At 35.4% G+C, this 27,804-nt stretch overlaps 1 protein-coding gene across 1 annotated transcript; it reads right to left on the bottom strand.

The window, feature by feature from the left end:
* LOC110443519 (V-type proton ATPase subunit H-like) lies at nucleotides 1–27,791 on the bottom strand. Its single transcript, XM_021487783.1, has 13 exons — nucleotides 27,610–27,791; nucleotides 20,614–20,695; nucleotides 19,939–20,038; nucleotides 17,871–17,960; nucleotides 16,602–16,715; nucleotides 14,295–14,497; nucleotides 12,730–12,837; nucleotides 11,292–11,376; nucleotides 10,026–10,204; nucleotides 9,106–9,231; nucleotides 6,874–6,975; nucleotides 5,613–5,726; nucleotides 1–4,561 (listed from the first exon to the last, which is right to left on the bottom strand). The coding sequence occupies exons 1-13, from the start codon at nucleotides 27,665–27,667 to the stop codon at nucleotides 4,489–4,491; spliced, it is 1,434 nt and encodes a 477-aa protein (XP_021343458.1). The 5' UTR covers nucleotides 27,668–27,791; the 3' UTR covers nucleotides 1–4,488.
* Nucleotides 27,792–27,804: the final 13 nt, after the last annotated feature.

Here is a 27,804-nt window from a genome sequence, read left to right on the forward strand (position 1 = left end):
ATCTTGTTTACATATATAATTTATTTATTGTCTGATACATCAATAAACAAGGATACCCTTTCCTCAATAAACCTCATTCAGTAATATAATATATATAAATTAATCAAGAAGTCACTATTTTTTCAACTTTTCTGTCATGACTCATTCTTCATACATGATATAAATGGTCATTCAAATCAATATCTAACGATCATAGTCACTTTTTGTTTTAATCCTACAAACGTTTACACAGCACCAAAACTTAGAAGTCTGTTCACTATAGATATAAATGATACCGCGGACTTAGATTCATCTAATTCCGTGACGATACAACATGTTCAATCTTCTTCACATCTTCAAAATAAAAATCATTAAAATCTCCGCCTACTTACAATAAATAATCCTACATTTCGTGTGTTTATATTTATAAAATGTATGACTATTTCTTGTCCTACAAACAGAATGTAGGAGTATGTATTGCCAACAGACAGAGATCTAGTGATTTATATATTTTTTCATTAATAAAAATTCCTCAAGGATCCCCGTCCCACTGTACTGTCTTTTTGCATATATATACAATCTGTATACAATAAAATCCTCTTAGTTTCGTATTGAACATAGCTGAAGTACAGTCAGGCAAGGTTGATTAGAGTATAAAAATCTGAAGTTCAGAGTTCGAGTCCCAGTCAAGCCCAGCATACTTTTTACACTCACAACACTGTTGTTGATGTATTCATTGTTTATTTCATCTCTGTTATTCGTAATAAATTTCCCTGTATGCTATGGTTTTCTTTTCAGAAATTATTTATCAAAGCTATTGACATGTCAGAAAAAACAGTCACTAATGCATAGTTCAAGTTTTCGGTAGCGGTACGGGGATCCTAAATTGTTTTTTTCCCTTTAAAGTAAGTTTAGACAACCTTTGAAAGGTTATGAAAATAATCCTGAATTTGAAGATGCAAACAGGAAATGCAGCTTTCTGCCAGAGTTTATGCTCATCTTTCAATTCTGCTTTACATGGTCTTGAAATTATTCCAGCAAATCAACTCAACACTGATGAAAGCTCAGGGTAAGCTCAAAGACCGGTAAAGAAAACGTAATAAACGTGATTTATCTTGCATTTCATTTTTTATAGCATTAAAATATAGAAGTTAAATACACCCTTAATATCTACAGTCTAAATGCATTTAACTCTGTTTTTTTATAAAGAAACAATATTTTAAACAAATCAGTGTCATCTCAGTCTAAAATGATATATATACAATTGGACTAATTAAATTGTGATACATTACTTGAATACAATATTAGCAAAATCAGATAATAATACATAAAACAAAACATGAACAGTTTGTTTTACCGATTTAGTTTTTAATGATTTCTTTGAAAGAATTTAAAAAAAAAAAAAAAAAAATTATACAAGATATAGATGCGTCTGTGGAATTAGTGTTCCCCATTTATTTGAGTAAGCAACCAACTCTGCTTGTTTAAATCAAAACTGCTATATTATATTAGAGATATGTTATTCTTCAATATTTATCCTGCAATACACCAAGTGTGACACATAAACTCCGACTCATTACAGCTTATTACAGGACCACGAAAATGTTGGCATTTTACTATTTACTATGATAATTGCAACTGATCTTAGGTGGGCTTATTACCAGGCATGGGCTTATTGCCGGATAAATACTGTAATGACCAAAAATGCACTAAGTCTGTATTCAGGAGAGTGGTAACACATCAAGAAAACATCAATAAATCGTTTTTCTGACTAGCATATTATTTATAGACTAATGACCCAATCTTCATTCAATTATACAACAACAACAAAAACAAAAAATCTTCAAAATTCCGTGGATTAGCTCTATTACGATCTTTGCACCCCTGAAATATTTCCTGATGAAATTGAAAGCCCTGTACGTACCACCCTGTGGACGATACAGGTAGGCTAGTTTGATCCTGTACATCAAAAGAATCGCGTAGCACCATGCGGTAAATTTTGACTAGCTCTGAGGTCAGGTGTTGTTCCTCTGTAATCTTTAAAGGACAAGTCCCAGCCTACTGATTGGTCAGGTTTTTAACTATCTTAAAGCCATGCGCCTTTGATTTTGTCTTGCCATATTGCAGGTGAGAAAAGAACGTAAGAGAGCATTTCCTCTGGATACCCTTTCACCACTATAGACCATAATGGACTCATCCAGATCAATGCATGGTAGAGTCTACTAAAGTTGGTGAAAGGGTTAAATGTACAATATACAGTGATTTAGATCAAATATAGCTTCATTTGTATCGCATAATATTATATACAATCATCCGTGTATTATTACAACTATCGTGTAGGAAAGTTTCACAATGGAGACCAGTACCAATTCAATGTCATTGACGATTTATTACATTTTAACTAATTCATGTTTGGACAAAGATTGTATCATCTTTGTGAATACAACTATTAACTTTGTATTTTTTTGTGAATACCTTTAGCTCATTCATCCCCTGGAGACGCATTTGAACTCTTCCAATGCAAAGGTTAGAATAGTTCATTATGACATTTCAGGGGTGAATGAGTTAAGGTAAAACACCTCTGTGTCATTTGTTCTGATCTGCTCTTAATACATTATATGCAGGAAAATATGAAAATTATAGTCAAGGATACAAACAACAACAAATAATGGATTTCTAATTTTTTTCATGAAACTTCAAAATAATTTCACTTTTTCTAGTAGAATAAATCCTCTATCATAACATATCATAGAGAAAGCTTCAAACCAATATTTAGAAAAAGTTCTATTAACCATTGGTTTGTCATTGTTTTATGTCCTAGTAACAACCATGGTCATTTAAGGATGTACCACGGGCCTGTTCGTTTATGCGGAACAAACGGTTTGACTGTCTTTAAATGTAACATTCTCGGGTCTAAATTCTGGCGCACCTGCAAATGCTTATGCAAGCAATGCAAGGCTTTGTCAAGGCTCGCCTAAAAGCAGCATCAGATTACCAGGTCAGACCTAATTTATTAAACCAACAACTATGCCCACCGGTTCAACCGTTTAAACAAAAAACGGACCTTGTTATGGTTGTGGGGGGACACTGGAGTTCCCGTAGAAAAAGCTGGGACTAATAGTATTAGTAATACCTGGTGATTGCCCAACTTAGGTCTCGAACAAAGGACCCATTGGTGGAGGGCTAGTGGTCGTAGTCGGTCAGACACCTTAACTACTTGCCCAGCGTGCCCCTCCTATTAAACAAGTTCATTCCAAAACAAACAATTTACCCTGATATTCGATAGGAACATCAACAGAAAATAACCAGAATAATGCAATTACCACACATATTTATGTACTTAAATGATGAATAGCAGACCCATTTTTTTTGCTAATATATATATATACATCTGCAAATCGGAATGTATTATGTCGGCACACAAGTTGTTGTGTACAAAGCAATTAATATCATAATTATAACTAAATTATTATCTTTTTTTCTTCTAATTAACCTGATTCTGTAATAAATGTGATGAATTTGTGATAAATCAATTAGGCAGACATCACTTCGGCAAAACCCAGTTCTTTTTCTTTCCATAACAAATACTATTTTCAATGTACCTTTGATGCACTGCACTTAAAACAATAAATTTGGAAGCACACTTTTTGTCCTGGTTTTTTCACATAACATCAAATTGAGAAAAAATCATCTCATTCATAATTGCGTATAAACGTGTACTGTTCATCAACAATAACAGATGGATCTAGCATAGGATTATAATGATATCATAACCTGCTATTAAGAAAGATTTAGTTTGATTTGTTTGTGTTTTACGTTCTATTACCAGCTATGGTCATTTAAGGACGTGCCAGGAGGTGGTGGAAAGCCAGAGTTCCCGGAGAAAAACCACTGACCTACGGCGCGTACCTGGCGACTGCCACACATACACCTCAAACCCGCGACCCAGTGGTGAAGAGCTATCGGGCAACCCATATATTTAATTCTGTAATAGCTCTTGATCTAGATTAAAGAAATATATGTCCCGTGATTACAATTTGTCTATAATTATCTACTGTTATTGATTTTTTTGTAATTCTAATTCTCCATTATGTTTAATCACATCACAGATGCATTTCCATCCATCTATTAGTTTCTTTCTCTATAAAAACTAATATTATTTTGATAATAATATCATGTGTACAAAAAAAAAAAATATTAGAAAAAACAAACATTAACATATTCTGTGAATTCTCACTTTCTAGACACATTTCATACAGTCCACATTCATTAAAGTAAGCATAATGCACGAAAAGATGGTCATGGAGGAATGATCCCGAAATTTAAACGACCATATCGTAACGTGATGAAAGCACTTAAGATTTTGGTGATGAAAGAACCTCAAACTATTTTCTTCTTCACCACGTCCAATGGAAACGGTAACAATCTTCACGATGAATGCTTGCATTGCACGTTTTTTCATCTACCTCACTATATGCGATGAACAGCAATGTGGCGACGGGACTAGGACTAGGCCTTGGCCGAGACGAGACCCGGCGCATCTTTGGGTGTGGTGTCCTGTAACTGTCGACCGAGGTATTCCCTGCAAAACACACGACAAACGTTTTACCACGTACATTTAACCAAGCAATGTTTTGTAACAAAAGGTATTGTATTTCCTTACTTTGTACACAACATGTTACTAATTATAGTCTTCATGGACCTGTGCTCAAAAAGATCATCGATTTGCTTGGTCTGCCATCTTGAAAAGACAGTATTTTCTTCAAATACGTTTTTTGTACACAGAACTTGAAGACATATGAACATACAAGTATTTATTCTGAATGAATCATTAATGAAAGATGCAAAATAGAAAGTTTTGTTGTATATGAGTTCATTAGCCAATAAACCTAAAGTTAATAAAATAAATCAAAATAAACGAAGTTGGCAAACACCATCGTCTATCAATAGATGCAAATAATGTATATGGTCACCTAAGTTCTCTGCAACCCTGGAATATGTTATGACAAATTCTAAGGCACGCAGCTACATTTTAATATTCACCTGTCCTTTAAAGATTACAGACGAACCCCGAATTTTAAGCTGGTCAACTTCACAGTTATGTTGCCACATAGTTCTTTTGATGTAAATTAAAGGATACACCTAATATACTTGTATTATGCACAAAGTGGTAAGTACAGAGCCTTCAATTTTGTCATGACATATTACAGGCGTGCAGATAATACAAGTACTCCAAAACATCAATTACATCAGCTAGCCTTAACTCAAACTGTAGTTAGTGTTCATTGTAATGATATGGATTGTACAGTTATCAAAAACGTATAGACTATAGCTGAGGTGAATATTTGGTGATAAATAGAGAAAGAGATATTGACCGAGAGGAAGTTGAGGTCAATATCACAATAGCTTACCAACGACTTACCGTAACATTTCAGTTTTGTATTTTTCAACGAAAAATTGAATTCAAAACAAAAACTGACATTTAAGGATTTAAAATGATCATCTAATTAATGACAATAAAACAAAAATATTTGAAAATGTTTTGGTAATTTCAAAAAATCATGTTTTAAAAATTTGCGTTAAGCTAACCAGCCTTTCAACAATGACTCTCTTTTAACATTGTATATACTTACCAGTTATGTACCATAAGTTTCTGCACCGCAATCAAAGCCTCAAACCTCACGTTAGGATCGTCGTGGGATAGATACTGCATGACTAGCTGCTTACCTCCAAGTTGTTCTATGACACTGCAAAAGAAACCATCAGTTTATCATTGATTGTTGAATAAAGAGAAGTTTACAGTCAACTGTTCAATAATATGACAAGTTTACCTTAAACGACAAGTTTATCATTGATTGTTCAATAACCTTAAACGACAAATTTATCATTGATTGTTCAATAAGAATAAGTGTATCGTCTACTGTTCAATAATATGAACAGTTTACCATCAACTGTTCAAATAAACAAGTTTATCATTGATTGTTCAATAAGAATAAGTGTATCGTCTACTGTTCAATAATATGAACAGTTTACCATCAACTGTTCAAATAAACAAGTTTATCATTGATTGTTCAATAAGAATAAGTGTATCGTCTACTGTTCAATAATATGAACAGTTTACCATCAACTGTTCAAATAAACAAGTTTATCATTGATTGTTCAATAAGAATAAGTGTATCGTCTACTGTTCAATAATATGAACAGTTTACCATCAACTGTTCAAATAAACAAGTTTATCATTGATTGTTCAATAAGAATAAGTGTATCGTCTACTGTTCAATAATATGAACAGTTTACCATCAACTGTTCAAATAAACAAGTTTATCATTGATTATTCAATAAGGATAAGTTCACCGTCAACTGTTCAATAACATGAACAAGTGAAATTAGATTCAGTTTTTGATGTTCTATAAATAGTTACAATCACTTTGATCTTGATACCCTGAAATATGTGGGCATTGATCATTGAACCCTGATACACAAAAATGATGTCTGAGGTATTCTGTTTATAAACTTGCATCAAAATCAGTTAAGAAATGAAGTAACTAGAGTGATGACACGAAATTGGCTGATGATTTTTTTTATAAATAGCAACCGTGACCTTGGCCTTGACCTTGGAACCCTGAAACTCAACGATGTAAGAGGTATATAATATACTCATACTTTTGCATAAAGTGAAAGAATGCAGTTGCTAGGTGTTTACACGGGACGGGACAGACATGGGCAACACTATATGCCCCCTCTTTTTATGGCGGGGGCATACAAATATGATGTTCAGTACAAATGTACTTACAATGTACAAAAGTAATGCTGCATCTCCTCAATGACTTTTCCTGCGAGGGGTAATCCAAATCATCTGAAGTAGTACTTTACCCATGATATTGCAGTACTTACTTTTTACCTCTGGGGTAGTATCGCACATACTCCCCTAAATCATGGGCAGACACGGATAAGATGAGGGGGTCTTTGCTGTCACTCAATAATCTGACTAAAATCCTGAAAGAAAAAGTGAATTCCATGAAATCTGCTGCAAAATATTGTGTAAAAACTGCAGATTTTCACATGTGGAAATGTTCGCATTATGATTCTTTATTCTGAACAAGCTGTGGATATTTCTGCACTGGCAAAGGTTCTGTAATGCATATATGTCAAACAATCTATTTTACATAAAGGATCTGTCATAAGTGCCCCTTTACATATTAGATTTATGATACAAGTTTTGGATTTTTCAAGTTTGCAAGCCTCTGGCGAGCAAATTTGTAAAATCCAAAACGAGTATCATTAATGTAATATGAAGGGAAACGAATAACAGAATCATATAATACAAAGTAAACTGTATAATTGTGATCTGAAACGAATAGTTTGCACTTGGCCGCCCTCTCAAATGATGAAAATTGCGTCCGCTTCACAATGACGTGACGTCACATTGATTGTTCCTATTCGATTGTGACGTCATTTCCGGAGTGATATCACACAAGGTACATAAACATAATTTATGTGATGGCTTTATGACACTGCATAACACGGTACTCATATGATAAATATAAATTATCTTTCGGTGTGGATATTTAAATGCTGATTTACTCAACACGTAATATGGGAGCACACCCACACACGCAAAAAATTAACAATTTTACAGTATATACTTATTCTAAAAGTGGAAATTGCCTGATGAACTTATTAATTAAGAGGTGAAAACACTACGAAGCTTCTAGGACACTCTTTTTGTTTTCTTTTTATAAATATATTTTTCAATGCTTCTAAATCCAAATGAATATTTGTTCTCTTGCTTCAATGAAACCTGTCAAACCTGACCCTTGAGTAATTTGACGTTTCCTTTTAATTCTACAGAATGATATTTTTCGATTCTCATTAAAAACTACCAAAGAAAACCTGTACATTCCAACATTCTGCCTTTTCTGACCATTATGGTGTTCATCTCACAGCCATCAGAATGGACAGGTTAATCTGACAAAAATTGTGTGTCCCACAATGTCAGAATAGACAAGTTAATCTGACCAACATTGTGTGTCCCACAATGTCAGAATAGATAGGTTAATCTGACCAACATTGTGTGTCCCACAATGTCAGAATAGACCAGTTAATCTGACAAAAATTGAGTGTCCCACAATGTCAGAATAGACAGGTTAATCTGACCAACATTGTGTGTACCACAATGTCAGAATAAACAGGTTAATCCGACCAACATTGTGTGTCCCACAATGTCAGAATAGACCGGTTAATCTGACCAACATTGTGTGTCCCACACTGTCAGAATAGACAGGTTAATCTGACAAAAATTGTGTGTCCCACAATGTCAGAATAGACAAGTTAATCTGACCAACATTGTGTGTCCCACAATGTCAGAATAGATAGGTTAATCTGACCAACATTGTGTGTCCCACAATGTCAGAATAGACAGGTTTATCTGACCAAGATTGTGTGTCCCACAATGTCAGAATAAACAGGTTAATCTGACTAACATTGTGTCCCACAATGTCTGTATAGACAGGTTAATCTGACCAAGATTGTGTGTCCCACAATGTCAGAATAGACAGGTTAATCTGACCAAGAGTGTGTGTCCCACAAGGTCAGAATAGACAGGATAATCTGAACAATATGCTGTTTATAATAATATGTATCTAGTTTGCATGATAAGACCGAAAAAACAGATTCAAAGCTCAACGAATCTATGTATATATATATACATTATTCTTATACATGATAGTCTGAAGAATCTCCTAGAAGAGATGAAAGTACTAAAGTCTCGTTGTTAAGAATTTTTCTTTATATAATATTTATTTGTCTGTAAGGTTCATTTTTCTGATTTATAATATATATATATATATATCCTGTGTCTAGGAAATCTTACTGTTAAGTAGCATACATATTTTAGCAGTATTCTATTCATAGCGTTTCCCTAATTATAAATATTGCACTTAATTATGAATGCACTATTTTTAGGTTCCTGAATATAGTTTTCTTTTGCATAATTATGTAAATAGTATGCTAATTCATCAATGTGCTGATCAGTAAAAAAAATTATAATGTGCTAAAAATTGTAGTCCGCTAAATGTGTACTTTTACAGTATTCAATTCTATTTAATTCCAGACAGAAGTACTTACTTGAGAAGTTCGTAGTTTTTCTCATTGAGTCGAGGGGCATTTTCTCTCCAGAAACGTTCTGATTTGTGTACTGGGCTCCACTCCAGCCTTCCTGACTTCACTTCTGAGCAGTACTCGTCAAACGAACTGTGTGAAACAAGAGAAGGAATACTCTAATCTAGTGCAAGTCAAACATTCTGTAGAATGCTAGCTGTGAGCGCCGAAATGGCAGCACCGGCTGTATGCTCCCCAGGGAGTCGAGAAAGATATTGGCTGGTTGCAAAGGCCCTATAACCACGGTTATTAATTTGTGAACCGCTCCGAGACAACCTACGGTATTTAAGGACCTCAAATTATTATTTATTATCTAGTAGTTGATATTTAATGTACTAGCTGCCAGCTACCAGCAAGAAATCATGATTCTTTACATATTTGACTTTTTTTACCTTGAAAGTGGGCCAGGTCATTTTTTTTTCTCAAACATTGTTGGACTCTATCAAAGGAAGCAACCAGCCAAATATCATGACTCTATGCCTTTTGTTCTTCAGAAGAAGTCGTTTCAAGTTTTTGACATATTTGACCACTGTGATATTGTAGGTCAAGGTAATTTTTGCTTGTCTCCTTCAAAAGAAGCAACCAGCCAAATATGAGTGTAGGCCTTTTGGTTCTCCAGAAGAGGTTGTTTAAAATTTTTGACTTATTTGACCACTGTGACCTTGAAAGGAGGTAAAGGAAGCAACCAGCCAAATATCATGACTCTAAGTCTTTTGGCTCTCCAGAAGAAGTTGTTTGAATGAAAAGCTGGCGATAGATGGGCAATGGACGACGGACGCTGCACCAGGACATAAGCTCACTTGACTATTTGGGCCAGGTCAGCTAAAAAATAGGGACCACCAAAACCTTTTCATATAAAACAGTCCTGTACATCTTGTAAAACGTACCTCAGATCCTGCACAGACTTTTGGAGGGTTTCATTAAGGTACAAGATGTCGTCCACGATGTCTGGGTCATCAAACTTCCGTGAGTCCAGCAGCTCAAGCTGTTTGAGAACCTTACACTGTACCATGGCGAGGGCATGCTCCTGAACCATTTCTGTCTCCTCTGGCTTCTCCAGCAGGTTCTGTCATAAAAACACCAGGTCAGATTAGTTAGAAGCACAACATACAATCAATAGATCTAGGTTACATTGGGGTATCCTGGTTGAAACGGTTCAGGTGGCGCAGAAATATTCCATGATAAACGAACGCACTTGGACTGATCTATATAGGCAGAGCTAAAAAATGTGCAGTTTCAGAAAGTAAATAACAATATATCAAGATTAATATGTCCTTCTTTCAGGCGTCCACTAAATTATATAACGTATCTTAAAATCTACATGTGGATTGACCTTGATTTATAAAGAAATAACTCAAACTAGCAATAGTCAGCATTTTAGTTTCGGTCAGGCACGTCTGGACCCCTCAATATACATGTGCCGAATATTCCTTAGATCTGCGCCTGTAGATTTCTTTCAGGTTCAAATATTTCAACTGTCAAAAGTCACTCAAAAGTCGATAAGTCACATGACCTGTCGAAATGTCAAATTGATATGTCAATAGATCAATAGGTCATTTTACACGTCTGTATAATGTACACATCATGGAAAATCTTCATATCTTCATCCAGTCAAACTTTTGCCCATCGCCAGTTTATACTACCCCAGTGGTAATTTTGCCCTTCACATTTAACCCTTTCACCCCTATGTAACTTTAGTAGACTCTACCATGCATTGATATGGATGAGTCCATTATATTCTACAGTGGTGAACAGGTTAATTACTATGTTTTGTGTATTCATTCTGTTAAATTCGTTCTCATTACAGCATGCAAAAAAGGCAAAATTTAACACTGCAGCGAAAATTTCCTGGTATACAGTTATACTTCAGGTTGAAATTAAAGGTCACATGGATTTTATAATAAGGTTATAGGTCAAAAGGTCACAGACATATAACACTACTGGAGAAACCATGAAATTACCATGAAAATCCCATCAACCCATGAAAACATGCCATGAAGTGATATTTCAATATTTTTCATGGGGCCATGAAAAAGATGTTTTATGTTCAACAGTGCCAATGAAAAATTGTATTTCATGGCCAAGGTTTGGAAGGAAACTAACATCAACAGAAAAGCTTTAAATGGTGGGCCTTAAATTATTGTATCACTTACCCTGAAAACTGCAAGGATAATTCTTGATACTTTTTCCTTCACATTTTCACTGAGAATGTCGGCCAGAGTTGGAATGATGCTGTATCTGTAAAATACCAGTTTTCATGTACTAAAAACACAACTCTGTGAGATCTTTTCTTTGTCTTCTACTACTGAAAAACTGGAACACTGTTTTCCCCACCTCTGCCTATGCAAGACACGTGTGTACAGAGCCTTGGGTTAGACAACCATATAGATCACCCCTTGTGTTGGAGATTTTGTTGTTTTCACACCCTCAAGGCAGGGGAAGATTCTACTAATCTCTCATGACTGCACTCGATTACCACCAATTCAGTAACTACATCGTTTAAAATCCCGACTACGGGTTGCATGAACGCAAACACTTGAGTTCAAGATATTCAGTACCATTAATTTTGTCAGACGTCTTGAAATATGCCGGTCAATTCAATGTGATACAAAGAGGTTTTCTAACAAGCGATGATTGATTATCGTCTTTATCTAACTCAGGTTATACAAAGGATATATAAGATGGAGCATCAACGTCTAGATTCTGTGTTTTACTCACGGTTTACATGTTTCGACTAGCTAGGCAAGAAGTCATCAAAACCACGAAATTTAGTTGTTGGTGCTCCATCTTATATATCCTTTGAAATCATTTTCCGCGATGGAACTCTACTGAATACCGTTACATGTAGGTATCCATCTCCGATTCCTATTACCACCAACTTTCGACCATCATTCACCAGGACATTGGTTCTCCTCCACTCCGACAGGAGCCCTTGTTTAACCTTAGTCAGTTTATTTTCAAATTAGATAAAGACACTAGATTTACTGGGTGTCTTTATACAATTACAAAATTAACTAACAAAAGTTACAGATAAACATGATTACCAGTCACCAAAAGTTGGCGGAACTTTTTCTCCCACATTATTTAAATATTGTTTCTAGACAAGAGGCCCAATGGGCCTGCATCGGTCTCCTGCTATTGATCTCACATTTGTAACCTTAAAAGTGAACTAATATAAAGATTCAGGCAAAAGTTGGTCAAAGGGTTAGACACATTTGACCATATGTGACCTTGAAAGTTGGTCAAGGTCATTCACATGTACAAACTTACAAGCTACTGGCATAAAATCATCACCCTAGCCATTTTGGTTATTCAGAAGAAATTATCTAAATGTTTTCAACACATTTGACCCCAGTGACCTTGAATATGGGAGTAAATCATTCACTTAGACAAACCCTGAAGCTCTTTATCTGATTGTAACTGGCCACATATCATTATGCTAGGCATTTTGGTTATTCAGAAAAAGTTTTTGAAGTGTTGAATATATCAATATAGGTTACAAAACATGTTTCATGTTTCATAATTGCTGTAAAACATATTAAGTTTACAACTTGAAAGCAATTCATCATCTATTACTGCATTGACACTTACTTGTTCATCTTTTCAGCTAACACATGGTTAAAGGTCAAACACCATAGGCAAAATGTCAACTGGTACTGGATCTGGAATCCCACCTTGCCAGCAAGGACCATAACGATACTGAAATGGCAAAGGATGTAAGATTAAGTTCAAAGGTCATTGTCAAAGGATATAAGATTAAGTTCAAAGGTCAAATGTTGAATATTGGTTAATTGGGGCTATGTTAATTTCTTGGTGCAGATTTTTTCCAATGCGCATGCGTTGTTTCCCTACCATAGCAACAAAGCTGCGTTGCTATGCAGAAATAACCAAAATATGGTGTTTTCGGACAGTTAGCATGCAGAAATGAAAGCCTCTGCATGTAACAACCAAAAATTCCTTTCTACCAATGAACACTGGTGTGACAATGTTTAAGCAGGTCAAATATTATTTTGTTTATTGCATGCAGAGGCTTTCAAAAATTGAAGATGGTTTAGTTAATTTCCTTCAAAATGGCCAATATTCAACCAAAAAGATGCACAACAGATAATATTCACGCATTTTATTGCAAAAATGCAGGTTTAGTCTATCTTTGTCACGCCATAACTCCTAAACCAGTTGTCGAATGAATTTGAAATTTCATACTTGCATACTTGATATATTCCAGATTATGCATATAACAACTAATTCTAAATCTCTGATAAGGCGGCAATGACCTCTAACGCCCTTATAAATTTGACACTAATTTTGATGCTATGTTCATATAATTCCTGTATGGTAACAGTGGTGAAGTGAAGGCTTTGTAATGTACAGGTTCCCGTTTTGACCCCTGCATGAGTTTTCTACTTTTATTATTTTTTATTTCTATTTTCAAAAATTCAATCACCTTTCGATCAACAACAATTCTGTCAAATTCATGGCAAGATGTTAATTTTACGACATATTTCTTATAAAAAGGTCTGAAACAAATATTTTACATTAGTGACACTGGTTATGATATTGTTAAACTTGTTGGTATCATTTACCTTAACTGATTTAGATATTTTAAAAACATTCAAATTATCTTAAACATAGAGGCAAAATTTGCCTATTTACATCATTTACCTAACTCAACTTAACTTAAAAGTGTTCAAATCTGGCAACCAAACAAGCTTAATCAGTCATTATTTTTATTTTTTTCAACGAACTGTTGACCTCTGGAACAGCCTGTCCCCAGAGATGATGTTATCAAGAACTATCAAATCTTTCGAGTCTTGCCCAGACCATCACTGGAGAAACCAGCCGATACTCTATAATTATAGAGTACTAATTTTATTTTCCAGCCGTTGTTAAATATATGAAATCAATAAACTTTCTGATGATTAATAATCAAATTAATGTTGTGAACACTAATTACTCTTAATTTGGAATTTATGTATAATTTACTTTTTTCACTAGTGATTAATGTTATTCAAATGTCCATGGTCTTGTCTCAGAATTTGTTGAAACTGTATTGAGCTGACAGCAGAGGATTGTTTTAAAGTCCTACAGTCAGAATAAAATCTGTGTATCTGTTTATGAAATAATTTTTTTATAAACTATCAAGGGAGACAACTCACGTTGATATGCCGTCCACATCCACAAACACCTGTCTGTACATATCAACACGCAGCATCATCTGTAGACACCTGGCAGCCGTCTGCATGTATTCGTTACCAGGCTGTCGGAGCTGATCCTTCAGCCAGTTCAGATAGAACTTGAGATCCTCCGCCCCCATAGACTCTTTACTCCAGCAGGCGATTTTAGCAATGATCCGACTTGTCTGTGGATATACAATAGAGGAACCTGATTATTATGATATTCTATTTGCCAGAGAAAATGCTTATTATTATTATCCAGGTAATTATAATTACCCGTACATACATGTAGGTTTCAACCTCTGAAACCTCCAATGAGGAAGATCTCCCTCATTCCACATTTCCATTGAGGGAGATCTCCCTCATTCCACATTTCCATTGAGGGAGATCTCCCTCATTCCACATTTCCAATGAGGGAGAAAGTGCATGAAACGCGACTAAAGCTACATTGCTCAATTTATCTTTCTCTTTTTATGTATCAAAATAACTCCAAAAAACATTCATTTGATTCAGACACACCTATTATGATCATTACACACACAACCTGCAGTAACTAGACCATTTGACCACAGGATGTAGATTTTGAGATTGTGTGAGTTTGGACTTGAATGAGGGAGTTTCGAGGGAGATTGATAAATTTTGGTCAAAATGAGGGAGTCTTCCTCTTAATGAGGGAGGGTTGACAGTTATGTTAAATAAATCATGAAGCTATTTTTGATTGTTTAAAGGCCGTCTGAACCAGAAGTGAGATACCTTATGTATACTTCAAATATAGAAGGAGGAATGGATCCCAGTATCACAGTCTACTGCCAAACAAACTTAGCTTTGCATTGGAAACATTTTACACATTTAAAATGACTTTGGCAGTGATTTGGTTTGTCTGCATGTCATTTTCTACTTAATGTCATATTCTGCTTAATGTCATGCTCTGCTTAATGTCATGTTCTGCTTAATGTCATGTTCTTATTAAGGACCCATGTACCACTGCCAAAATCTGTAATTACACATTGGAGACTGTTTTTTTCCTAACATGACTAGTTTTGATAAATCATTTCTGAAAAGAAATCTATACCTTATAGGAATTGTATGAAAAAATAATAAAAGTGAAATAATCAAAAAATAATCAGCAACATTTTTCGGAGTGTAAAATTTCAGCTTGTGGTAGTGAATTTGAACCCTGGATTTCAAGTTGTGATGCTATGGCTGTCACCAACTGAGCCGTCTGGTCAAAAGAAGTCATACTCGCCAACTCTCCCTAGTTAGGAGGGAGACTCCTGCTTTTGGACCCGTAAATTTAGTGTTTTTAACCAGTGAATTTGCTAAACTATTTCTATATTCTAAGATCTTATGATTTCTTTTGAAAGAACAACTCAAAGTATGTCATTTAAATGTGTTATTTTGTCTCTAGGGGGTAAATACACACACTTTATTTTTGTTTTGATTTTGAGCAAGCAGAATCTCCCCGTCGAAATTTCAAAAAAGTTGGCAAGAATGATAAGGGTCTTGGCCAAATTGTGCTACAGTTATCCAAAATAAAATTAAAGGGAGGTAACTGTATATTTGAATAACCAGAGGTTGTGGGACAAGGATCTTAAGTACACAGTGCCAAATATTCCTAAGACATATAAGTGGTAGTAGACTAAGCAGAATCGCTAAACATTTGTAACAGGAAAGAGAATAGCGTGCTTCCACCGGGGATCGAACCCGCGATCTCCAGGTTCCTAGTCGGACGCTCTACCACTGAGCTAAAGGGACAAGCACCACAACCTTGGTTCTAACTCCCTGTCACTACAGGGAGGGCCATGAACACCATTTGTAACAGGAAAGAGAGTAGCGTGCTTCCACCGGGGATCGAACCCGCGATCTCCAGGTTCCTAGTCAGCCGCTCTACCACTGAGCTAAAGGGACAAGCACCACAACCTTGGTTCTAACTCCCTGTCACCACAGGGAGGGCCATGAACACCATTTGTAACAGGAAAGAGAATACTAGTAGTGTGTCCACCGAAGGTCAAACTCACGATCCCCAGGTTCCTAATCGGACGCTCTACTACTGAGCTAAAGGGAAATTCTCTCTAGCTCGAAGCTAGAAAGCCACCTTAACCCTATGTACAATTAAAATCTGTCACACATTGTATTTATGCTGATGTACTCTAGAACCTCAGTGCAGCTTACACAATGACAGAAGTAGAAAAGTTCCTGCTGATGAGACGGTAGTACAACGTAGCTAGATAAGTATGGGCATTGAGAAACTGGAGAAAGAACTTAAGAAGAAAGTGAATGTACACTTACTTGATACACGATGAATCTGTCGTCCCTGTTGAGTAAGTGCAGGAATGGAGTCCACACCGACTCCTTGCTGCGTTTGGCATACCCTTTGAATATATCCACTCTAGATTTATCTTCCTGTTAACACAATGCAAAGTGAAAGTAAAATTACTGCTTAAAAAGGAAAACTTATCATCATGAGATTTCATCGAAGCTTTTCATATTCATCTTCTTGTAGTAACACCATAATAATATAAGGATCAAAATGTCAAAATAGTCTAAACTTACTGAAAAACAGGTTTATGAAAAAAGATGAATTCCTTATAAGACTGAGCCTGGTTGGTCTTGAACCAGACGCAACCTCTGCCAGGTACAGGCCTCACACTAGCTTAAACCTCTGTCTTGTCTCGCAACGGACTACATGACTTTATGCAGTCTCACATCAGACTAATTAAGCCACTGTACTTTGTCTGATCTCATATTAGACTAAACCTATGTCTAGTCCCACATCAGACTTAGCCACTGTTTAGTCTAATATTTTACAAAGCCTCTGTCCGATGTCATATTAAACTTTTTTTGATTCACATAAGATTAAGGCTATTTTTGATCTCATGTTAGACTCAGCCTTTTTCTGATCTCATATTGAACTTAGCCTTTTTTTTATCTAACATTATACTAAGCCTCTTTCTGATCTCACGTTAGACTAGGGATCTGTCTGGTTTCACATTGGACTAAGCCTGTTTTGATCTCATATTACACTAAGCATCTTTCCGATATCACATTATACCTATTTCTGATCTCATGTAAGACAAAGCCTCTTTCTGATTTCACATTAGGTTAAGCTCTGATCTCATATTTGACTAAGCATATTTCTTATCTCATTTTAGATTAAACCATTTTCTGGTCTCAAATTAATCTAAGCCACTAGTACTGTTTACTATTGTTTACTTTCACAGTAGACTAAACAAATTTTCTGGACTCAAATTAAACTTCTTTCTAGTTTCACATTAGACCAAACCACTTTCTGTTCTCAAATTTAACTTCTGTTTAGTTTCACATTGGACTAAATCGCTTTCTGGTCTCAAAATATACTAGTGTTTAGATTCAAACTGGACTAATTATTTTCTGGTCTCAAATTATGCTTCTGTTTAGTTTCACATTGGACTAAATCGCTTTCTGGTCTCAAAATATACTAGTGTTTAGTTTCAAACTGGACTAATTATTTTCTGGTCTCAAATTAAACTTCTGTTTAGTTTCACATTGGACTAAACCCCTTTCTGGTTCCCCGCTCACCTGCAGAACGTCATCCAGCATTGTAAGGATGTACTGTAGTGTCTGGTCCTTGGCAATCTGGCTCATCAGGTTAAAGAATGTCTTGGCAAACTGGAAAGAAATACAAGAAATTTAATTGCAGTATGAGATGAGCATACAAATTTTCATTCAGATGACGATTTTTGAATAAGTGGGTGGTCGATGGTGCAGTGGATAGCACACTTGCCTTTCACCAAGGCGGCCGGGTTCGACTCCCTGATCGTACACAAAAGGTATGGGTCATCTGCCCGACTATGTGGGTTTTCTCCGGGTACTCCGGCTTCCTCCCACATTAAGACACACCCCCCCCCCCCCATGTTCTAACATCCGGGCCAACAAGAGTGATTAATATAAGGTGAACTAAATTGTTTCATAATTGTTGTAAAATAAATTGATTTCATATTTATATTTGAATAGATATTTTCATATAAACAGTTTAGTCTTTCATTAATATAAATTACTGCCCGGTGTTTCATCAGACTAATTAAGTCTTTGTCTAGTCGCTCGTTAGACATAACCTCTCTCTAGTCTCACAGTAGACTAAGTCTGTGTCAAGTCACTCGTTAGACTTAACCTCTCTCTAGTCTCACAGTAGACTAAGTCTGTGTCTAGTCGCTCGTTAGACGTAACCTCTCTCTAGTCTCACAGTAGACTAAGTCTGTGCTTAGTCGCTCGTTAGACTTAACCTCTCTCTAGTCTCACAGTAGACTCAGTCTGTGTCTAGTCGCTCGTTAAACTTAACCTCTCTCTAGTCTCACAGCAGACTAAGTCTGTGTCTAGTCGCTCGTTAGACTTAACCTCTCTCTAGTCTCACAGTAGACTAAGTCTGTGTCTAGTCGCTCGTTAAACTTAACCTCTCTCTAGTCTCACAGCAGACTAAGTCTGTGTCTAGTCGCTCGTTAGACTTAACTTCCCTCTAGTCTCACAGTAGACTAAGTCTGTGTCTAGTCGCTCATTAGACTTAACCTCTCTCTAGTCTCACAGTAGACTAAGCCATTGTCTGGACTCATGTTAATCAAGCTGCAGTTTAGTCTAACATTACTAAGATGAGAGGGAGAAATAGATAGAAGAGCTTCTAGATGAGTTCATGCTTCCAGTAATAGCACCACTGATGAAGGATGCCAAGTTTTCTACAACAAACTCAAACTACCTGTATGTACAGGGAAATTAGTATTTTGAAAAAAGAGAATGTAATAAAACAAAATGTGTGAGAAGATTTTTTTTATTTATTCCTTATAAAAAATGTCCTGAATCTTACCAGAAGACACAAGATTCGATAAGTCGTAACAACGCAAAATTATTAGATTTGACCCCAAAAAAATTGTTGTCATGCAATATCACACACCCTCCCCCCAACAGAATTTGCCAATGTCTGGTGACATATCAGACAAAATCTTTTGTCTAGCCTCTCTTTAGATCTTTTAAGACATAACCTGTGTCTGGTCACACAGTAGATCAAGTCACTCTCTGGACTCAGGTTGATCTAAGCCAATGTAAGTCTCAATCTTACAGATTACAATACAATTGATCCCTGTAACCTTGAAGGCGAATTACAGATCAAATACTATCATTCAAAGTAAAGCTGGACCACTGGCAAATGACAGGCGGAGTAAGTCAGGCAATTTATCCTCAATATGCTTACAGATACTTCGTGCCAGGTGAACTAACACTAAACAAGAAAACCCTGTCATCAATTTCTATCACTTGCAGTGCAAAATTCATTAAAACATGAAGCGTAAAACATAGGTCCAAATCAGCATCCACAATATGCATTCAGAAGAGCAACCCTAGATAACCCTGTCACCCCTATGTAACTTTAGTAGACTCTACCATGTATTGATCTGGATGAGTCCATTTTGGTCTACAGTGGTAAAAGGGATAAACAATTGATGAAAGTATAATCAACATAGCACTTGTAGTAGGTAAGATATAGATGAAAGTAATTCTTCTCAACCAGGTGCACAGACAAACCGCATTTCTATATCCCCCGCCAACTAATTGAGCGGGAGATTATATAATAAGATAGAATTTTAAATGAATTGTGTCATACCTGCAACGGGTTTTCAGTGAGGATAGCTCTTCGTACTTCACTGCTTGCTGTGTCAAATTTAGAGATGAAAGAGAAGTCTTCAGATGAGATCATCTGTCCCCTTGAAACAAAAATGTTTGGAGTTTATCTTTTTCTTCTTAATTTAAGATTTGCCAGGAAAATTATCTTTGTTTCTAATATTAACAATATTTATAAGACGTTTGTGTCTGCTTTACTGGAATTGGCCAAAACCAAGATAAGAGTTGTGTTTTTTCTTTGCGACGTTAGTCTACAACTCCTTAGGCCCAAACAAATGCTTGTTTCAGATAAAATGCCTAAAAAAAAAATTAGGCTTGGTTGGTAGGCAAATAATTTTATTTCAATGTTACTTTTTTTTATTTTCATGAATTAAAATTATGCTTTATTTCAAATTTTCAAATGCATTTCCACACATTTGATTGGCTATTGCTTTGTCAAGAATAAGGCCAGACTTCCATAACAGGAAGAAAGTACATTTTAATGAGTGGCTGTGAACTATGTCTGGCTAATGAATTAATCTTAGATTGTTAAGGAGGTTGAAATAGCCAAAATTCAAACTGCAACGGAAATTTCTGGCATTCTGTATTATAATTCAAAACATTTTTTTTTTTTATCAAATTTAGGTGACTACATGATGTAATTATAAGGTAAACATACTGTAGATAGGACTGCCAGTTGACACGATTTGCGCGGACATCATTGGCCCTCTGCTGCAGCAAACTAGTCGCTACCTGTGCACCTACAAATACAACAGGAAAATAATTTTACTTTTGAACATCAATAAATGTTTGATATGATTGGAAGTGTCATAAAACCAGGGAAATGCACAGGGACATGTCATCTGCTGTATAACCAAAGATACATATAAATGGGCATCACAGTACAGCATATATATAAATTACACTCACTTATATATCTTGTTATTTAGCATGTGATATGTCCCTGTGGGAAACTATTTAAAGGGTGGCCGGGTGGTGCGTCAATGGATATCGCACTCGCCTTTCACCAAGAATGCTGAGGTTCGATTCCGCTCGACCACATGGATTATCTCTGGGTACTCTGGTTTCATCCCACACTAATACCCAAGCACGATACCATCCGGTCCAACAAGAGTTATCAAATAAATATAAGTTGTAATAACTGTTTCACAATTGATGTACAAGAAATAAAGTTTAAATTCTTATAACAAATGGTCCAAACCAGAAAACAGTCCAACAACCCTTGTCCCTCATCACCGATACTTTTATATAGAGTACCATGTAACATCTTTCACAACTTAAGTTCATGTCTCACATTGACAAACTATATAAATGAAGCTACACGAAATTCCTTGTATACAGGGGGCTGCGGTGGCCAAGTTGTTTAAAGGCGTCTAACATTCTGCGACCACAAGTCCTCTACCACTGGGTCGCGGGTTCGAGGCCTACGTGGGGCAGTTGCTACAATGTAGGTACTGGCCATAGGTCAGTGGTTTTTCTCCGGGAATTCTGGCTTTTCTCCACCACCAAAACCTGGCACGTCCTTAAATGACCATAGCTGTTAATAGGACGTAAAACACACACAAACCAAACCAAAACCCTTGCATACAACTGAACCAGGTTGTAAATACAATGTTTATCAATGGGAACCCCCAGTGATTGTATTTCTACATTTGTTTGTCAAGTAATATTAGATGAACATATATAGACACACACATATGACTACACCTGTAAATTTATCGACTTTTGACTTGCGAGTTATCTATGTCAACACAATTTTTAAACGATGTCAACATAATCTGAGAAGATGTCAACATTATCTATGAATATCTCGCAATAAAGTGTAAATTATGTTGACATATTTTTACATTTTCCGAGATAATTATCATGTAAGTCGGTAACTCGGTTTTTTATCACGTTAATGCTCAGAAGGGTCATNAAATCGTTCTTATATCTATTATTATATGCTATTTTGGAAAACGATTGAATGATGAAAACCATCTTATTGAAAACTTTCAAGATTCAGAGGAGTGCAGGTTTAAAGGGTGTATTTTTAAACTGTGCCACTGACTAAAACGAGATAGAGGTGACTATCTATCCGGGTTACATCGTAATTAATCCAATAGCAAGTTAGACGTTCTTACAATGTCACTGAAAAATACAATCAAAATTTTAAAAAAATAAGAAATACAAACAGAAATTTGCCACAAAACAGCTCTTAAATATGAAAAACAAAATCCACTTAATAATGAACAGCAACTATAGATTGTCAAGAATGACAAAACGTTATCTGTCAATTCAACTCATCATCAGATTCAAAAAATAAAAGATAAAATTGAATAATACACGGGAACAAACGAAAACCTCTCCCAACCATTTATCATACATTTTTCACGGGGTTTTTTGGAACAAATTTGAAATACTCGCAGGAATAATCTGATAAAATTTTTTAAAAAAATTGGGTTTGACCTTTAGTCTGTAGATAGTGTGACGTCATAGCATTTTCCATGCATGTCTCTGTATCTCCTGTCATGTTAATCCTGTGGCAATGCGCAGGTTCTGAATTACTGCGATGGAAAAATCGTAGTTTTGAGTCGGTTGTCTGCCCTTCTGTTCCGTTGGAATCGTTAACAACGTAGGTATTTGATCTTCTCATGATTGGCGTCAAAATAATCCAAGCTAATTACGCAAATACATGTACTCAAAAAAAAACGCACTATAATTTTTTTCTAAGTAATTCAATGATTTTGTAACCGAATCCTACTCAAATCACACCTTCTTTGACAGGAATATATTTTAAAATGTTCTTCCATGGGTTCGAAAAATATAGCGGTAAAACATCGGTGATTATTCAAAGCGAAAATAATTTATTCATAATATTCCTCTTGGTCCAACATATGAAATTCCAGTAGGTCTTGCTGGTATAGTGGAAGATAACACTGCAGACTAATAGGTGTCGGAAAGAGATGATCTTTCTTTCTATGTAGATAAAGGCTTAGATTTCCATATCGAAGGCATATTTGTCACCATGATGGATGCTGATGATGCGAGAAGCTGACGATCCGTCCTGCTAATAGTGTCATCCGCTGATGGTTCTCCTTATCTTATCACTTAAAGTATACCGGGGTAAACATACACACAGGTGTATAAGTAGATGTACCAGCAAATTTGTGTCATTCCATATAAACACAGGTGAGTACACCCTGGATGACTTCTAGAACACCTGGGGCATTTTGCATAGCAATAATGTATCACCTTTTAGCCCTAAACTGACCATTACTGTATATAGTATGTAATATATATACAGTAATGGTCGGTTTAGGGCTATTACGTAATATATGTATTTGATATATGTTCAGTGATATATGTTCCAAAGAGTATTGTTTATTCCTTCTAAATTTGCAATTTTAAGTCAGAAAAAAATTAAACAGACATAAATCCTTCACATCAACTTATATGTAAAAATAATAAAATCAATATGTATATTCATGTAAAGTTGAAAAACAGGCAGAAATTGTTCTTATCAATTTATAGGTAAAAATGATAAAATCAATAAAAATAAATGTTCATGTAAAGTTGAAAAACAGGTAAAAACCCTTCATGTCAATTTATAAGTGAAAAAAAGTAAAACCAATAGAAAACAATTTTCATGCAAAATTGACTCAATAATGAGCAATAAAATCAATTTCACATGAAAAAAAAAGACATTAATTTCAGTTTTTTCTTGATTTCACATAATAATTCACCTTGAAATTGACATGAACATTTTTACCTCAATCCAAAAACAAATCGGTTAAAATTGACCACAGGACCTGAAAAAACAAATTAAAAGATATATGTTTGGACCTTTCCTGATGTGTATACATGTATATAAGGATTAATATTTGCCGTTTTAGAGGTTAAGATCAATGCTCGGGGAAATGCCACCCCAATACTAGACGAATGGATAGCACTTGATGTTTAAACTGAAACAGTGACCCCATCTATAAAATTGAATATGAAAAATATCTGAAAGAATAAATCACATTTCTGATAAGTTAACAAATTAAAAGATGCTTGGTTTTATTGACAAGATGGATTTTTTTTAGCTAATTTGGGTACATACCTAGATGGTATACCTATTTCCTAATAAATACCTTACAACAACATATTTAACCAGGAACTAGAGTTGTATCTTAGGAATATATATCCAGGAAGTTCCATATTAATTATTTCATGTACATCGCTTTCTCAATTTGCTCTGGGCAATGTGTTGACCGACACATATATATCTACCACCTATGTGATATGATCACCCGCTATACAAATACGGGATGTATAGGTATATATACATATCTATTGACACCTGTGAAATGTGAAATATGATGCTTTACCAGTATGTATGAAAACATACAATTCCTAGATAACATCTTCAGGAACACCTATTTTCAATTTGTGATTGATTGGATTTTAATAATAATGCAACCATACACTAAAGTTGTTTAGTTTTCAATATTCAACACCTACAGCAGAGCTGATGACACGACAGGGAACACATCTTTTCCAAAACTAAAAGGTAACATATCAAAATTATCTCTTCATCTTCTTTTTTTTCTTTTTCATTACCGTAAAAACCCATGTAACTTGCGCACCTGTGTAATTTGCGCAGGTACTTTTTGAGGCTGAAAATCTGGAAAAAAAGCTTCTACTCAAATATTTTGCGCACCCAAAAAATCTGGAAAAAAAACGATGTTCATGCTCTGAAAATCGATCTCTGAATAATTTTTTTTAAATATATTTCAATGATATTTTTTTTATTGATGTAAAATGATATTTAAAACCAAGAAGAAACTACATAAAATGTGTATTTTGTTGCTTGTTTTCTTTGGTACATATTCAGCAAAGGTATGTATCTTTAGTTAGTAAAATTGTTTAAATCTAAATGAAATTGATAGGAAAATTAACATAATTATTTGCATAAAAAAAATCAGTTGAGTATTGATGGAATAATTTGGAAAACGTTGAATAGAAAGATTATGATTTGCCTTTTTGGCATGCAGAAATATACATGAATGAAAACCTACTTCACTATGTAAATTACATTTCAAAGTTATATTTAAGATGAGTAAATTTTGACTGTTTTAATATAACCTATTCATACGCATTTTTTTTCTTTGCTCTAATGATAACATTTTTTTTTAAATGCTTTTAATTGAATAATAATTAACGCATTCACCCCTGAAATTTCATAATGACCTTTTTCAACCTTTGAATTGGAAGAGTTCAAATGTGTCTTCAGGGTTGAAGGAGTCAAAAGGCTGATATCTCACATACTGTCAGACAGGAGATAATTTCATGACTTGTACTGGAGGAAACAAATATGTGAGCAGTAAAACCTTGATATAATACCTGTCCTTTTATTTGGGTACGATAGACTTGATTGAAATTTAATGATTGTTCATCATTATCTTTCACTGAATTAATGGTTGATTCATAATAGTTTTAAAGATTGATTATACATTGTAGAATCGGCTCCATGCTGTTCTTTTGAGTTATTTACAAGACCCCAGTTGTGAAGTATGAGTATAAGTAAAATTGTGTCAATGACAACACAGCAGCTGAAAATAAATATCAGGATACTTAATTCTTCTACTTCATTCTTTTTGGTATTTAGCTTATTTTTGGTAATATGCGACTTATTTATATCTACCTTCATGTACTAAAAAATAGTCCGTCTCATTTTATAGTAATATCTGCCTTTTTTTAACGGCGTATTATACTTTTTTTTAGATTTTTATACTCTGTGATATATGTCAAGGATTGAATTAAGAAACCTTTTATTATAATAGATCTATTCTTATTCTCAGTCTCAATACAAAATATTCTTTTTATTTCCAGGCTGCATTGTGATCTTAATTGTATGTTTAATTCTAAATTTTGATATCTTGTAATAATATGCCTATTTTACCTGAATAAATATTATTATTATTATGGAGAAAGGCTTGAAATCACGAATCACTCTACTGAAAACTCCATAATATCTACGTACCCAATCATTCGAAAAACATCAACCAAGAATTCGGAGTCAATTAGTTGATTTAGCGTTTCATTTAATTAACCAATAGTCAACAAGATTGATTAATCAGAATACCACTAGCTAGATTAGGGAATGAACACATTTATCTATCAAATTGAGCAAGTCTTTTGTTACGGCCAGGGGGGAAATTGGGCTTGAAGTCAGTAAGTCATCAGTAAGCAAGGACCTCTGCTTATCTTTGACATTAATTTTACATGACATGTATTTCTACCTATTTACTTTACATGAATAAGTTAAGTTAGTAGGAGTAGAAAATGCACAGCCAGCTCATGGATCGAAACCAAGACCCTCCAAACTCTAGACGAAACTCTATCAATTGAGCAACCTGGTCACCGATGATCCAACCAGTCTAGTTCTGCTACATTCCTCCCTCCTTTAACAAAGCCTTCGACCTCGAGGATAAACATGTCTCTATACCACCTTCATTGGGTTTTTTTCATTGGGGGCCAATTGTAGTAGGTGAGGAAAAAAGCACAGCAAGTCTTGGATTTGAACCTGAGACTTTCCAAACTCCAGATGAACGCTCTTCCAATTGAGCTACCTGCATGTTCGCTGACGATTGACCCAGTCTAGTTCCGCTACATAAGTTACTATTACAAGTTATTTTATGGATGCAGGCACTAATTTCCGTATTGAAAATTTACTACTGCCTATGCCCAAAAAATATACAATTGAGATAGAATCTTTTTGCAACTGGAAAAAAGAGTAGCATTGGGGATCAAACCCAAACAACCCCCAGCTTCCCGGTCTGTGATTCTACCAAATGTGCTGAAGTTATTTTCCCTCTAATGCGAAGCTGGAAGACAATCTTAAACCTATAACTGAAACCTGCCACACTATTCCCCCTTTTTGAACACCTTCTCTTGATCGCCACAATAACCAAGGTTCTATCCCTCCTTGTCACTACAGAGAAAGCCACAGCCACCATTTGTAACAGGTGTAATATAGGAGCAGGAAAATGCAAGGCCAGACTTGGATTTGAGCTACCTAATCACCAAATCTTAGCTATAAACCCAACATATCTACTCACACCCGTAGACCCTCGATCCAGACATGCACACCCTTACGCATACACACACCTTTGAAGCCCTCATCACATGCTAAAACATATGCCAGCTTTTACCTTTTATCTATACCCTGCACTAATACAAAATAAAACTAATCACTGTAAATAACGCTTTTTTTACACCTCTGTGATAGGACCCCCGAGGGCATATAATCGTCAACACATTGATGGAGCTCAGCTCCTGCACCCTAAAGAAGAAGAAGTCCAAGCGACGGCACTACCTTTATCACTATTCCTCGTCCTACTACACCTATGTATAATTAAAACCTGCCTCACTTATTTGGCATTTCGATTTTAAATTTCCATAGTCTGTTGCTGCACTGCCCCCTCCAAATGTTATGCATAACGAAAGACCAGACTTTATATGTACGTGTGTGTTCAGACATTTTTGGCTATAATTCACAATAAAACAAATACGTATACAGTCATGAGTATACGCATGAGTCAAACCCAAAATGTGACAGCACCGGCAAGATTCTGGAATCGACCTACAATATAACTGGTAGCCACAGCAACTAACATCGTCCCTTTACCTTTCTCAATGTCGTCTATATTCCCCATTACACTTCCGATACTCCCGAGGGAAGCCATCGTTGTTTTGATAGGTTTTGTTTCAGTTGAAGGTCAGAATTCTTCGGTTTCTAGCCTAACTATCGACGTCTTCCAACTTATCATATGATGAACTACGTCACTGAAGTTTGATAACAATTTATTGTGCTTCTGCTTCG

This window comes from Mizuhopecten yessoensis, unplaced genomic scaffold (assembly GCF_002113885.1).
Source record: "Mizuhopecten yessoensis strain PY_sf001 unplaced genomic scaffold, ASM211388v2 scaffold716351, whole genome shotgun sequence".
NCBI lineage: Eukaryota > Metazoa > Mollusca > Bivalvia > Pectinida > Pectinidae > Mizuhopecten > Mizuhopecten yessoensis.